At 34.6% G+C, this 15,835-nt stretch overlaps 1 protein-coding gene across 1 annotated transcript; it reads left to right on the forward strand.

Annotated features, from left to right (window-relative positions):
• Positions 1–11,122: 11,122 nt before the first annotated feature.
• On the forward strand, positions 11,123–14,976 carry LOC145267406 (WD repeat-containing protein 27-like). The gene has a single exon (XM_080123300.1). It carries the CDS (start codon positions 11,239–11,241, stop codon positions 14,002–14,004), a length of 2,766 nt encoding a protein of 921 aa, XP_079979426.1. The 5' UTR covers positions 11,123–11,238; the 3' UTR covers positions 14,005–14,976.
• Positions 14,977–15,835: the final 859 nt, after the last annotated feature.

Consider the following 15,835-nt stretch of genomic DNA (forward strand, 5'->3'; position numbering starts at 1 on the left):
CTCTCTGCTGATTGACCGTAGTGCCGGCCACTCACTAAAGGAAAGTAACGCTGATTTTTTATATCAACACCCTACATAGAGTTAATGAATACCCTTTGTAAGAGTGCCTGTGCATGTAATTGTGAAGCAAGGGTTGCGCAATCTCAACCCTCATCTCTTATGAGTCGGCACTGCCTGATTCTGGTGGCAAGGAGAAGTCGAGGACGGCTGGGAAAAAAAGTCAATATAAGCAGAGAGCACATACAGCACCTGGTATTCCCAGATGGTCACACATTTAGTACTAAACAGGTTCAATGCCACAACTTCTGTGATTTAAGGAGAACCAGTGTGTCAACATGATTATGAATGCATATATATATATATATATATATATATATATATATATATATATAGAGAGAGAGAGAGAGAGAGAGAGAGAGAGAGAGAGAGAGAAAATAAAAAGGAACAAACCGTATTATGTGTTCATCAACGTTTCGTCTTTATTTCGAGACTTCCTCTGGATGAATGAGATTAAGAAACCATATATATATATGGTATATTTTTTGGTTTCTTAATCTCATTCATCCAGAGGAAGTCTCGAAATAAAGACGAAACATTGATGAACACATAATATATATATATATATATATATATATATATATATATATATATATATATATATATATATATATATATATACCTAAGCATTTTTGCGATTTAGGCCTAATACAGAATCCAAAATAATGCTTTAAAGTAAACTCGTGACAATCGAATTAAAAGTACTAATCTTTTTAGTGATTATAGTCAGTAAAATACTAAAATATTAAATAATATAAATATTCACATTATAAATAATACAATACAAAAAGTACATCATTTTCATAATAATACTATGTAAGACCATCAGTTTAATTGCCATCTTCTCTGATTCTAGATATGACCTTAAACTATATCCGATGGTGAGGCTCCAGCTTGCGGACTTTGGGGGGTGTGGTGCCACCCTTTAATTGCCATTGCTCCCGGGTCCACTCTGACCCGGAGTGGTAGTACCTGTTAGGGTTCTAACTATTGGTTAAATAGAAACTGACTTGAAAAAAAAAAACAAATATATTCTATCAAAAAAATTTTCCTTCAAAATCATTGGATTCGGCATTAAATAACCTGAAAAGGGTTGATGTACTGTAAAACAAAAACAACCAACCAATCAGTCATCTTCTCTAATGAGGCTAACTGATTCAAGGATCAACAAGAAGTCAGCAATGTCTAGGGCCCATCAGATGATATCGTTGGTGGCACTATGTCTAAGAAATGTCTACTTAAAATAATAATTGAATGAAACTGTTTTTTATTTTGTGTCTTTATTTATAACTTGCAGGGCTACCGGGCATTACCCGGAGTGAAAGTGTAATATAGCTTATATCCCACACTCTTTCTCCCTCCCTACCTCTCTTTCTTTCTTCTTCGCTCAGCCCATTCTTCTCTCTAAACACACACATACACAATTCAAACCAGTATAAAGGGAAATAATCCTGTGAAAAAAATCAGAGTTACTTCCTTTTAGTTAGTGGCCGGCAAACAGACTACTTGATAATATTAAAAGGTGTGTGTTTGTCTTGATAGCATCAAATGATGTAAATACCCATTTTAACCCTTTAATAATAAATCTTTTTTATCTTCTGGGGTTATGCTCACTAAAAATAATTATAACTTTATGGGTGTTTTTTGTGTATTTTTCAAGTTTTAGCCAAACATACAACCATATATTTGCCCTTTATATAATAGATTTTCTTCATCTTAGTTGTTCTCATCACAACATTTTGGCCACCCCTCCTCAAGCCTCTGCCAAGTGGTCGTGTCAAATACAGAGAGCAGTTCAAAAGGTTTAATTAATGATAAAAAGCCACCCTTTTCAAAATGCGAACGAATATTATTTTTATGGATTTGACAAGAAGAAGCAGAAAAACTTGTTTGCAAAAAGTATTTTAGAAAGAATAAAACTGTTTGAAATTTGTTTTCAGATGAGAAATTGTTCTATTCGTACAAGGTGTCCAAAAAGTCGCTGAAGGGTTGAAAATCCTTGTCATTTTAGCATTAATAATCATATTTTTCTTTATTTCTGGTATTTTACAGATAATAGTTTGGAAATACATTATGGATAAGTATAGCCTTTAACAATGCAGAGAAGTTGTGAAATTGTTTTACTAAAATCAGGGGTCAATTGTTTTGACTCAAACAGTTTAACAGCAGTATTTTTATGTAAGAAATAGCCCAGGTCACAGCACAATTCAAAACATTGTGTGCCGTTATTTTAACAAGCCACAAACCCTGCAAGAATTGAAGGAAAACATCAGGAACGAAATAAGGGAGCTAAATCGCAATTCAGAGATTCTCATGCATAATGTTTTGGTAAAAGCACAAATTCGTGAAGCTGAAAATTAGCAACATTTAAAACATTATTTTCATATAGATTGTTTGAATTTTGCATATTTTAAAAAGTTTCCCAATGTCTTAATTATATTGTGTGTAAATTGCAGAAAGATATCAAGAAAAAATAAAGAATCTATTTAAGTTCAAAATCGTTCAGTTACTTTATGGACACTGTATTATTCAAATTACTATTCCCTTCTTGATCATTGTTTTCATAACGATTCACTCCAACTGTTGTGTGTAACGGAGGGTGGGGGATATTGTCTGCGGCGTGTATGTCGTTCATTATGTATTTTTTATATGAGCGGTGTGTGCATGATATGTACAGATACATGGAATATACATGTGGGTGTGCGTGTCTCTTTTTTCTGTATCTATGCATAGGTGTGTGCACAGCTGTGATCGTTTGTCTATGTACATATTTTTATTCGGCCGTGGTCATAATGTCTTATTGTCTAATTTAATACATATATTCATGTGTGTATAGCGAGCAACTTATTCAACACATCTTAGTCCCTGACTTCTTTCTGTGTTGACTCTTTGGATCTGGAAATGACAAATAAATAAACAAACGACTGGTTTCTTTTAATTAAATGCTTGATTTTATTCTTTCTCAGTCTTTTTTCTATTGGCCGTTTTTAACCATTTTTGCATTTCTTTCTCCGACGTATCTTTGTGCCAATTTCGACTCATCTGCTCCGTCCAAAATCGGAAATCAGACTGACTTGCATGCGAGAGAAAAAAATATCTTCCTATCTTTCTTTCTTTCTTTCTTTCTATGTTCTCTTTCACACGTACCTGATTGACCTATCCCACGTGCTATCGCCGACCCCAACTACAGGGTTTGACATACATCAGCAACTTAACCCTTGAACTCTTCTTGCACTAACCAACCCTCACAGCAAAATCACAATTTTCAACATGCCAGCGTAACTCGGGATAGATTACATATCATAATGTTACTTGTTTCTTCATCTTTTCAAACTTGAGAATCTTTCTGTTGAGCTCAGAAACCTACACGGAATTTCCAACTCCCCAAATCCAGGCAATAATAGCTAAGGATAATATAAAAATTAATTAAAACTTCTACCTAATATTGACATAAAAATCTGTGTTTTTATATGTCCTGAGTCATAACATGGATGTCGGCATGAGAAAACAAAGTGTTCAGGTTGAAAGTTACATCATGCAAAACATTGTGAAAAATAAGAACCAAGATGAGTATATTTGTCTAAATAATTAAAAGAATAAAAAATGTTTGACTGTGGTCAACAGCTTTCTTCTTTTTTTGCAGTTCAGTTCAAAATTATTATTGCATTAATTTTTTAAAACGTCAGTTTGTGCTCATTCTATAAAATAAATAAAATATTTGAAATTATTGGATCAGTCTAACCTATACATATCCATTCCAAAAGAAAAATGAGTTTCTGTGTGTGTGTGTGTGTGTGTGTGTGTGTGTGTGTGTGTGTGTGTGTGTGTGTGTGTGTGTGTGTGTGTGTGTGTGTGTGTGTGTGTGTGTGTGTGTGTCTGTGCGTGCGTGCGTGCGTGTGTGTGTGTATGTGTATCTTTTTTTTTCTTTTTTTTGATTACGTGTAAACAGCCTGGAAAACATGGCAGTAAAATTAAATAAAACAAAACAAAATATATTGAACTTTAAAGTCAGGGGAAGATGTCAGTTTAGCAGATATATTTAATGTGAAATACCAACCCACTTTCCAACCAAATAGCATTATAAGGACATCTAACTAATTTTTGTCAATGTTTTTAAATTTCTTTCAAAAGTAAGTTGTGAACGTTGTAGGGAGATGTTTAAAAATGTATTAGAATTTAATTGTATGCATCTATAAGGTGGATCTTTTTTAATGTTGTTGTTGCTGTTTGTTTTTTGTTGTTTGGTTTTTAATGCCAGTTTTTTCTGCGTGTTTACATATAATCGCTTAAAGGCATAGAATTTCATTTTTATTTTGGGGTGAATTGGAATTGTACAATATCCATGTACAAATTTAGCAAATATTTTTAATACAAAACTTTTTGAAAAAGTAAAATCCTTGTTTGTTTTACAGCTGCTTGTTAAGATACAGTCGACAGATCGATTTTTATGTCGTTTTAAGCAAAAACACTATAACATACTTAACTGTCATGCTGAAAATAGTAATATATCCAGAAATTACGAAAAATCGTCAAGTAGAAAATTATTTATAGTTAAAAGTAATTTTTACAGTAAATTGGATAAAATTGCGTTCTTCTTAAATGTTTTAAAGTAGGCAGTATATGGTATAATCACGTTTGACACACCGGTTCCCATCAGATCACTGAAGTTAAGCAATGATGAGCCTGGTCAGTACTAGATGAGTGACCATTTATGAATTCCAAGAGCTGTATGTGCTCTCCGCTTATCTCGGCATTGTTTCCAGTCGTTCTGGACTTCTCCTTGTCACTGGATTCGAGCATTGCAGATTCAGGTGAGGGTGGTTGGAGATTGTGCAACCCTTGCTACACAATTACATGCGCAGCTGCCCCTGCGGGGGGTATCCTTTGTCTTTCGAGACTGAACAGAAGAATCTAAAGTAGGCAGTAGGAGGCTACACTCAGAGGACATAACCCCAAAAGGAATATTTTGTATTACTTGCTGCCATATTTGTTGTCTATAGCAATAATTTTTTTTTTTTTACTAAAAACACAACAGCAGTTATTCATCTTGATGAATTTTCGTAATTTTTGGATATATTACTATTTTCGACATGACAATAAAATAGATAATATTATTTTTTGTTTAAAACGACGTATTTAAAAATTCGATCTGTCGATTATACCTTAACACGCACCGTTTCACAATAGACATCAAACCGAAAAAGTGGTAAAAAGACAAACATATAACAACTAAATGTTACCAAAGACAAGATAAGTTACTTCAGCAAGCCTGTATAGGAGTGCCCACCCCCTAGAAATGCTTGTTTTACACTTAAAAAAAAAAAACTTTTTTCGACGATCATCATAGATTACAGACTTAAGTACCATATTAACAGAAAAAAATTTTGAAAAAAAAAATTTAATGACTTTTAAGAAAGGTTTCACTTTCTTGTTATAATATTCTACTCCATTGACTTACTGCCCATTTCTTTACCGACATTTCACGTGATTAGAACACCTTAAAAGTTATTGTAGCCACACCATCACATCGACAAACAACGGCGGAATCTACTCAAACAGAATAATGGCATGCAGCGTGTGTGTGCTCTCCAACTGTAAAACCCACCTGCACACACGACTATGTAAAGATCGCATGTTCGCCTTTCTACAACAACGCAAATTTTGCAAGCCATAAAAACTAAGATTTAGTCTTTTTGCCCAGACATAATTGTAAGCACCCCACGTGACACAGGCCCTGACTTTTCGTCCAATCATTGTTAAAAAATAAACGCATTTTTGTAAATCTTCTTTTGACGGTCTCCAGGAGCCAATAGAGATATTAAAAAAAAAACTCATCACGTACCAAAAAGAGGCAGTGGAGTCCAACAGCATGCTGTAAACAACAACACCGATTCCATCCACAGGATGTTAAACTCGTGCACACCCGTTATTTAATTCTCCACGTGTAAATGGATTGAAGTAAGCAATTGAATTTTATGTTGTTAAATTATTTCTAAAAAGGACTGTTTATTTTTAACCAAGAACTTTGACTTTTTCTACTTCATTACATAAAGAACATTTTATTACCTCAGTCACAGGAACTTTTTCTACTTCATTACATAAAGAACATTTTATTACCTCAGTCACAGGAACTTTTTCTACTTCATTACATAAAGAACATTTTATTACCTCAGTCACAGGAACTTTTTCTACTTCATTACATAAAGAACATTTTATTACCTCAGTCACAGGAACTTTTTCTACTTCATTACATAAAGAATATTTTATTACCTCAGTCACAGGAACCTTTTCTACTTCATTACATAAAGAATATTTTATTACCTCAGTCACAGGAACTTTTTCTACTTCATTACATAAAGAATATTTTATTACCTCAGTCACAGGAACTTTTTCTACTTCATTACATAAAGAATATTTTATTACCTCAGTCACAGGAACTTTTTCTACTTCATTACATAAAGAACATTTTATTACCTCAGTCACAGGAACTTTTTCTACTTCATTACATAAAGAACATTTTATTACCTCAATCACCGGAACTTTTTCTACTTCATTACATAAAGAACATTTTATTACCTCAGTCACAAGAACTTTTTCTACTTCATTACATAAAGAACATTTTATTACCTTAGTCACAGGAACTTTTTCTACTTCATTACATAAAGAATATTCTATTACCTCAGTCGCAGGAAGAGACCCTTAATTAAGAAGAAACTTTCTGGTCTTCTCCTTCCACTTATTTACGATTTTGAGAAAATAAATTTTGTATAAAATTTATTTTCTGCTTCGGTCATCTTTGTTTTGGTTGTTTAACTCCATTTTATACATTTTTTTTTTTATTTTTACTTTTTTTTGAGTTTGCAGGATTAACCTCGATACCCACAGTCCCACAACAAAATTAATTTTTTTTTTTTCAAAATAGTTTCTGCTAATATGATACTTAAAGGAAAACATCAAATAAGCAGAGACAGTAATCTATGATATTCGTTGGAAAAAAAATTAAATAAAAAAAAAGGGGTGAAAAACATGCATTTTTAGGGCACTCTTTTAGGCACTCTCATACTTTTGCCTACTTGAATAAGTCTTTGTGTTTTAATTTATTTTAAAGTGTGTTTTTAGTGTTAGTAATGCTGAGCACTTTAGTCATAACGAAAACAAAAATAGACTCATGATGCTCATTTGTTTTGTAGTCCTGAGAATCGATTAAAAAGTCTGAAAAAATAAAAATACTGATAGAAATCCACCAAAATAAATAATATTTATTTGGTGGATACAAGAGTAATTTATCTTGCTTTTGGTAACATTTATTTGTTGTGTATTTGTTTCTTTACCACATTTTTGGTGTGATGTCTATTGGAAAACAAAACCTATTTTCTTTTACTTTCAAAATAATTTGGAGTTTGTTGCATAATTATTGGCAGTTTGTAAAACTTCAGTTGCAAAATTCTAAAAAATATACTGCATTTTGCCTTCATTTATGATTGAGTAAAATTTGATTGTAAATTACTTCATTGTCATTTTACAATGTGGTCTGGACAAGTCGCAAAATAATAAATATCTCTACAAAATGTTAGGGATAATAAAACTTTTTTTTTTGTTGTTGAATATTTTATTAAATTGGGTTTTTAAATAAAAAAAAAAAAGAAAAAACTACGCAAGAACGGAGGGGAGGTAACTTGTGAAAATAAATTTGGTTGAAAAAGAACAAAATCTATTCCCAGATTTTTTTTTTAAATTTTTTTTTACCATTGTTCATTGTTGTTATTAGTTGTGAACATTTTGGTGTTTGTAAAGATAGAGTCGATAGATCTTTTTTTTAATATGTCGTTTAAAGCAAAAACAATATAACATACTTCATTGTCATGTCGAAAATAGTAATATATCCAAAAATTACAAAAATTCATTGAGTAGAAAGTTATTTATAGTTAAAAGTAATTTTTACAGAAAATTGGGTAAAATTGTATTTTCCTTAGATGTAATGAAGTAGATGAGGAGGAGTTCTCTTAGAAATTTGACAATTACATCATGCCTCCCTTTGTATTTGTTCTGGACTAATCAAATCGATCAATTATATTCACTGTGTACTGCTTCACTTTCACAGGTTTTTTTGTATCTGCATGCTTTCTTTTCAGTTTCAATGACGGCAGCTAGCAGATGTACGGATGGGGCAGAATTCTGCTCCATTTTCATTCATGGAACCCGTACAAGAAGAATGTTGAAACTCGCCTCCACTTGAGGTATAATGGAGCTTCCAACTGTCATCTCTTGAGACATTTTATTTCAAGCCTAAATAATTAAGCACCTTATTATTTAAGTCCGTTAGTGACTTCCAATTTGGTCTGCATTGCTGAACTGAAATGATCATTTAAAATGGACTTCTGCACTTTCCTATCTATGAGGACTGGATCTTTTTACATCAGAAGGCATCATATCGACCTCTTCAATGGCTGCCAACTCTTATCTTCAAAGACAGAAGAATCAGTGACTAGTTCCTGTTGAAGAATCAAAGACTATTACCTTTCGAGGTTGCTTTTTTTATTTATTTACATAGGAGTCACCACTTATCAAGACCCAGAGCCCACTCGAGGATAAGGGTTAAAGAGTGTACAGTAGTCAATGGGACAATATCATAGTAATCTTTTGATAAATTGGATTACTTAAGGGGAACGGCTCATGAAAAACTTGTACTCGTTGGATTTGAAGACGATCATATTGTAATCAGCTGGAAAGCAGGAAAACAGAAGACAGTTCCACAGGTGTGCAGTTCTAAGAAAGAAGTTTTGTTCATAGAATCTACGTTTAGGTTTAGGCACAGATAAAGAGTGGGGGAAATTCTTGATAGTGCTTTCAGCTAGACGAGTGTTTCTCATGAATGTTTGGCGAGGGGGGTAGCATAGATTAAAGCTCAGACGAGCACTTACCATGAAAATAGTGATAAAGCAGAGACAGGCTCACAACGTCTCTTCTGTGAGAACGAGGTTGCAGGGAGGAGAAAAGGACATCCTCTACGAGGCTACAAAGTCTATTTTGAACTCTGTCAAGGCAGGATAAAGTCTTTCTAGCAGATCCTGCCCAGATATGGCAACAATACCCCATCTTTTGACTTACCTGACTCCTCTATAGGTAGAGAATTGCATCAGCAGTGAGATATCTACTGGAGCGATAGAAAGATCCCACCATTTTTCCAGTCACCTTGGCAACAGATTTGATGTACGTGTTCCATTTCAAATCAGGAATAAAGGTCAAGCCCAGAAGCTTGTCAAAACATGAGGCCTCCCGAAGACGAGAGCCATTTATTTTGATGCCAGACGGGGATCAGAGCATTGATGATATAAAGATATAAGCTTGGTTTTAGATGCATTAAAAGTAACCAGCCACTTCTTTCTTCATTGTACCGTATGCTCAAGATCAGAGGAGAGAGAATCGGAGAGAACTTGGTCGTTTACAGCCTTTGATGTGCTGCCATAGATTGTAGTGTTGTCAGCATCAATTTCTATGAATGATCTAAGGATGTGATTTGGAGGATAATTGGTGTAGATCAGGAAGAGTTAAACCCAGGATGTTTTTAGCTAATTTTTTTATATTTGTCGTTCGAAGGGTCGAACTTCAAAACAATACCGATCTTATGAAAATCCGTTGCCTCTGTCGAAAGTTTTAGACATACATACATACATACATACATAAATATATACATTTAACCAGACAGGTGAGAGTTATATAATAGGTTGGTTGGTTGTTTTTGTTTTACGACATATCAACCCTTTTCAGGTTATTTAATGCAGAATCCAAAGAGTTTGAAGAAAAATTTTTTAATAGAATATATTTGTTGTTTTCACGTCGGTTTCTATTTAACCCATAGTTGGGACCCTAACAGGTACTACCACTCCGGGTCAGAGTGAACCTGGGAGCAATGTTAATTAAAGGGTGGCTCCCCACTCGCCAAAGCTCACAAACTGGGGCCTCACCACTGGATATAGTTTAAGGTTATATCCAGGACCCCCATTGAGGGACTTTTACCCTCTGCAGGGGAGGGGGGGGGGGAAGTCGGCGTATTCTAATGCCCCACCGACAGGGCCTATATAATAGAAGATGGCGACCAACATTTTAGCCTTATGGCGAATTTCTTTTTTTTATTATTATTAAAAACATAATAGCAGTTGTTCTTCTTGATTAATTTTCGTAATTTTTGGATATGATACTGTTTTCGACATGACAATTAAGTACGTAACATTGTTTTTGCTTTAAACAACGCTATTTTTTAAAAATTGATCTGTCAACTTTATCTTAACAAGCGCCGACATTGTTTAAGAACTCCCTTCAGAATGGGGGAAGACAATTCAAGAAGTCCTTATCCGAAAATATCAAACATTTGCGTGGTTTTTAGTTCAAAACAAAATAAATACACTATTAACACAAAATAACGCATTAATTTTCTGAACATCCATTATTTCTTTATCTTATTTTAATTCAATAATGAACGCTTTATTTTGTTTTATCATGGTACTTAATTTTGTTTTAACTAAAAATGAGGGGATTTTTCCCCTCTTATTCTAAAAAGGTTAGGAGTTCTTAAAAAAAAATTTTTTTTTTAATTGTCCAAATAGTTTCAAATATTAAAGGAACTGTGAGTGACAAGAAGAGGCGATTCGAAGTAGCATTGCGACGCAGCAATGTCCGATAGGAAATTCGCATTTTTTTTTTTTTTGGTTTGTTTGTTTGTTTTTTACTAAAATAAATAAAATGTTATTGCACTGTTTTCGATTTGTTTTTAGCATAATAAAAAATATATTACTTTATGAAATATTTACTGATTCCTTTATTTTTTACTTTTAGAAAAATAGAATAATTTTTTTGTTATCTGACACCATTTGTTGCTAACTTTGAGTCGCCCGTTCTTCTTATTCATCAAATGAACGCATAAATCTGATTTTTTTTTTTTTTACTTAATAAAAATTGAAATGGTACTTTTATTAACAATGTTTAAGTAAAAAAATATATTTCAAGGTTCTGTTTAAGGGAGATAACTCTAACTTACTTTAAAGGTTGCTTAGCAACGGCCATAGTACAACTTCGCACATTTGCATCATCGTTTTGACAGTTACTATCTCTAAGTTTGAGTTGTAAAAAAAAAAAAAAAAAAAAAAAAAAAATACAGGGTACTCAATCGTCAAGAGGGGTAGAATGGATCCGTTTCAGATATCACCAATTGGTGTTGTTGAGACGATCGTACCTAGTCAAGGTTTGACAGTGGTCTGTCACGGTTGGGGATACTTCGCGGCGACCCACCCCCGACGGACACACATCAGCTTGTGGCGGCTTCCTCAACAACATGACGACCCGCAACAGAGCGCAAGTTTCAATCAAATGCAATGGCCGTTATTGCAGCATCCTCTTTTGACGTTAGGTGGAAACGAGTCTGCTGTGAAAGCTTTGGCATTCAACAAACACCGTCGATTTCAATCGACTATGAACGACAGTAAAACGAATAACAATGGAATAAACACTATTTTATTATGTTCTGTCGACGATCATGGTTTCGCAGTTTGGGATTTGTCAAACGTGTTTCTTGAAAAGGATCCACCAAAAAAGGACAATGATGAGGCTATCCGTGATGCTGACAATGTTTTTTTGCTAACTTGGGGAAAATTAGTGGCCGAAAACGAAAGCGGAAAAAACGAGATAGTTTCTTACTGCTGCTTTAGTTGGGATGATCGCTACATCGCCGTCTGTCGGGGTAGTGACATTATTTTGATTCCACTCAATACAGACGGAGACACTTCGACCAATCTGTTGAAAGGGCATGACTCTTGCGTTAACTCTGCTGAGTTTAGCCCTCATCGAGTAACATGGCTGGTTTCAGTGTCCGACGACTACACGTTCATTGTATGGGATGTGACCGCAGTACCCAGTGGAAACATGCTACAAAGGTCTTACATACCCATCCAAACTGCCGTGCCGCTTGCTGTGGCTATGGACTTTGTCAGAGAATATGTTTCCATAGCAACAGCGGATGGCCATGTACTACTCGTGAATCTGGCATGTGCCATGCCGCCAACCGCTGATTGTGCTAAAACGGTAAAACCAACTCCGACACAAAAGTTAACTTTCCGTATCGTCCGCTCATTGGATTGTTCAAAACTTGTTCAGAAAAAGATGGAAACTTTTAATGCTTCAACACTCTGCGACTCAGTTGTAAACGCAGTCGACAGCGGGTGCGTTATATTATCCGTCTCTTATTTTTATTCGGACCAATTCAGCCCGTGCCAAAAAGAAGCATCGACTGAAGATCATTTTATTTCGCAGAAATCATTTTTTGAAAATTTAAATCAGTTATTATTTTTGGTCATTGGCACAAATAAAAGCATCTTATGCCTCAATGCTTTCACATTGGAATGCTTGGCCGTTATTGATTTAGCGCAGTATGGAAACACTTTATTGGGTGATTTTAAAACATTAAGTCTTATGTCAATGGCACAGGATTTAAAAACTTTTGACATAAATTGTGCGACCACAAATCATTTCGACAATGCAATTCATATCAGCAAACTGTCATTTCTTATAGAGAAAAAATCTTTGGATAAAAACATAGACAAACTCTTTGATTCGGACCATGAAAAACGTTTTGTGTGCCCGAACACGAAATTGACTGAAAATTCTGTATTAAAATTAATCTCGACTTGCAAAAGTCTCAACAAAGCAAATCCTAAAACAAACAGCACAACGAAACCCACATCTCGAATTAACTGTGATCAACCTTTGACCTTTCAAAAAAATGTCAAATCTTCAGGATATTCCGCACCTCCAACAAACCGCACACTTTTCAAACCAAACATAAAATCTGCAAAGAAATGTCCCAAATCAAAATACCTCACACGGGTATCAGCAATTCAATATGACCCGACCCGAGTGATCCATTGCAATAAAGAGCAAAAGTTAAGTGACAATCTTACGACCGCCATAACACGCGTCACTTTTTCATCAGATGGTAAAGATCTGGCAGTTGCTTTTACAGACGGAACAGCGATGACAGTAAAACAGTCTCTTATTCAGAAGCCAATGCTTTTTGCAAGACACCAGAGTGGTTTGAATTCAGTCAACCTGAGTCACAGTGGCCGATGGCTTCTAACAGCATCGAACGACAAAACCGCCTCTATTTGGAACGCAGATAATGCAAAATCGTTGCTGACATTTGAAAAAATAAGCCGCAATTTTAACAATGAACATTTTTCGTTAAAGAAAAAAGCTGAATGTTTTGAAAAGGAAATAAAAAGTGCTCAATTCTATTACATGGATAATTTTGTCTTACTGGCGTCCGGTAGATGCTTTTACCTGTATAACTTCAACATTGACTTAACCAAAGACGATGTGAAAAGGTATTTGGTGAAAAATCAATACAAATTAGTGAAACATATTGAAGTCGATGCTAAACTGATAATCGATTTAGCTGCCATTAATTTCTTTTATTCTTACATTGTTCTCTGTTGTACATCTGACCGATCATTGTCTGCCTATGACCTGAACGTCGGAAAGAAAGTCTTGACTATTGAAGATACACACCCCACACCTCCACACAGCATTGTGTTGAATGCAGCATCGGGCTGTCTCTCATTACCGGCCAGCGGCTATGATCTTGTTTTAACAGCAGCCACGACAAACGGCATCAAATTGTGGGATTTACGTTCCAATCAGTGTGTCCGACGATTGGACTGTCACTATAACCGTAGCCATCAGTGTCGTCCAGCATTCAGTCCGTGCGGCAAATACGTGATGGCCGCTTCTGAGAACAACACTGCTTACCTTTATGACATCGGAGAAGGAGTGGCTTGTCATCAGTTGACAAGACATTCAGACATTGTCACAAATGTTGTTTACAATCCAACCATGCCGCAGGTTATTACAGCTACACTGGATGGAAAACTTTATTCATTTAATGACAAGGAAATCTAAAGCTAAGTGGCCAACTATAGTCGAGGACGACCCAAAGGCTCTATTTTTATTAGCTGTTACACCATTTCCAGGATTACTCCACTTGACCTTGATCCATCTCTTATAATGCTGAGTATTTAGCAAGAGGGGGCATCAAGTATTATTTTTTAAGTCTTTGGCATGACTCAAATGAGGATTGAATTCCGGTTTCCTGGCTCATTAGCAATCACTCTTATCATTTAGCCATTTAGGCTGGAGATCTAATCAGCGACATTTCACCAAACAATTATAGAAATTTAGAATAAAGATATTAAACAACCAAGTAAAAATAAAAATTAAGTGATTTAATGCATAGAATTTTTTTTTTTTTTTTTAAGATATATATACACTATAAACGACTCTGTCCATAGTCTTGACAGACTATGGACAACCACCGAAGGATGCTTGTGCATGAAGATAAAGGTTAATGAGAAAGTAATGAATACCAGCTGAAAAAAATAAAGAACACTATGGGAGTACTAACATTGATCAATGGTATTGTAACAGAGTTGCTAATCACCTTCAATGGCATTGTTACATCTTAAAACTTTTCAGTCCTTGCCACGTGATGCATTTTTTTCTTTTACTTTCCCTTGTCTTCTTTCACTGTGACGTTACACACCAGTTTTGTCATTTGCATATGTGTCATGCAGCTGCTGCTAACACACGTCAACAATTATGTTACAGTATGAACTGTGATTATTTTTTGGGGATCAGTTCATATTGAACCAAGTTATAGTTGGAAGGGAAGCAGTCATATGGCAGTGTTTTTTTTATGGGTGAGAAGTCCTCGCAAAGAAGCTTTAGCGATAGAAATTCTACCTGATTGTTGGCACATGGAAGAAAGGAAATTTTTTTTTTGTTTGCTGCTTGTTGGCTTCCGACATGCTGCATCAATCAACATTTTCATTGTTGAAGTGAAAGTTGAAAACTCACCATGAAACAAAAACAAAATCAAAAGGTCTAACTCTCAAATAATTGTATGAACAATTCTCAAAAAAAATAAAAAATAAATAAAAAAATAAACGCCAACTCTCAAAGTTCGGTTCTCGAATTGTAATTAACGATTCTCAAAAATACAAACCTCCTTAATTAGGTAAACCGACACAAACGACATCAATTCCATTTTTTTTTTCTCTTGCTGAACATTCAACACGCTTGTCCCAACAAGTTGGGTCAAATTTTACTTATGAAAATTTCTACCCTCTTTATTTCAAAGAAAATTGGCCCACGCAAACAAATGCTTATTTGCATGAGTGAAATCTTATCATTGCACAGAAATAATAAGATTCTATCTTGTAAGCAGAACACCACGAATTCAATGCCCGGTGAACAATACGTGGTACGACCTTCACCCTTTTACCTTGTTGACTCGCGTGTTGGCTCTACACTCATGCTTTTCAAAATTAGACAAAACCATATCTAATGATACCCTTCATACACATGTATTTTTAATAATTGTAGTGGACTTGAACATTATCAGGTGCTAAACGTCATCAGCTGCTTCTTCATTATTAGAATGAAATTCAAATATTAAAATATTGAATTTCAAGTAAAACCAATTGTGTCTACTTAATTGTTATGCCACAGTAATGAACATATCCAAAAATTACAAAAAAATGATACCGTAGAAAATTAATTATTACTGAAAACAGTTTTCGAAGAGAATTAGTGAAAATTGAGTTTTGCTAAAAAAAAAAAATAAATAAATAAATTGGGGAGTTCGAATCGTAACATGGTCAGAAATTATTTTCTGAAAACTGAACATCTTAGGCAAATTTAACAAAACTCAGATTCTACTAATTCTCTTCAA

Source organism: Euprymna scolopes, chromosome 4 (assembly GCF_053919585.1).
Source record: "Euprymna scolopes isolate OS-2025 chromosome 4, ASM5391958v1, whole genome shotgun sequence".
NCBI lineage: Eukaryota > Metazoa > Mollusca > Cephalopoda > Sepiida > Sepiolidae > Euprymna > Euprymna scolopes.

Bases quoted from the DNA above. Each gene is read 5' to 3' on its own strand.
- LOC145267406 (XM_080123300.1), top strand. From the start codon at position 11,239: ATGGATCCGTTTCAGATATCACCAATTGGTGTTGTTGAGACGATCGTA.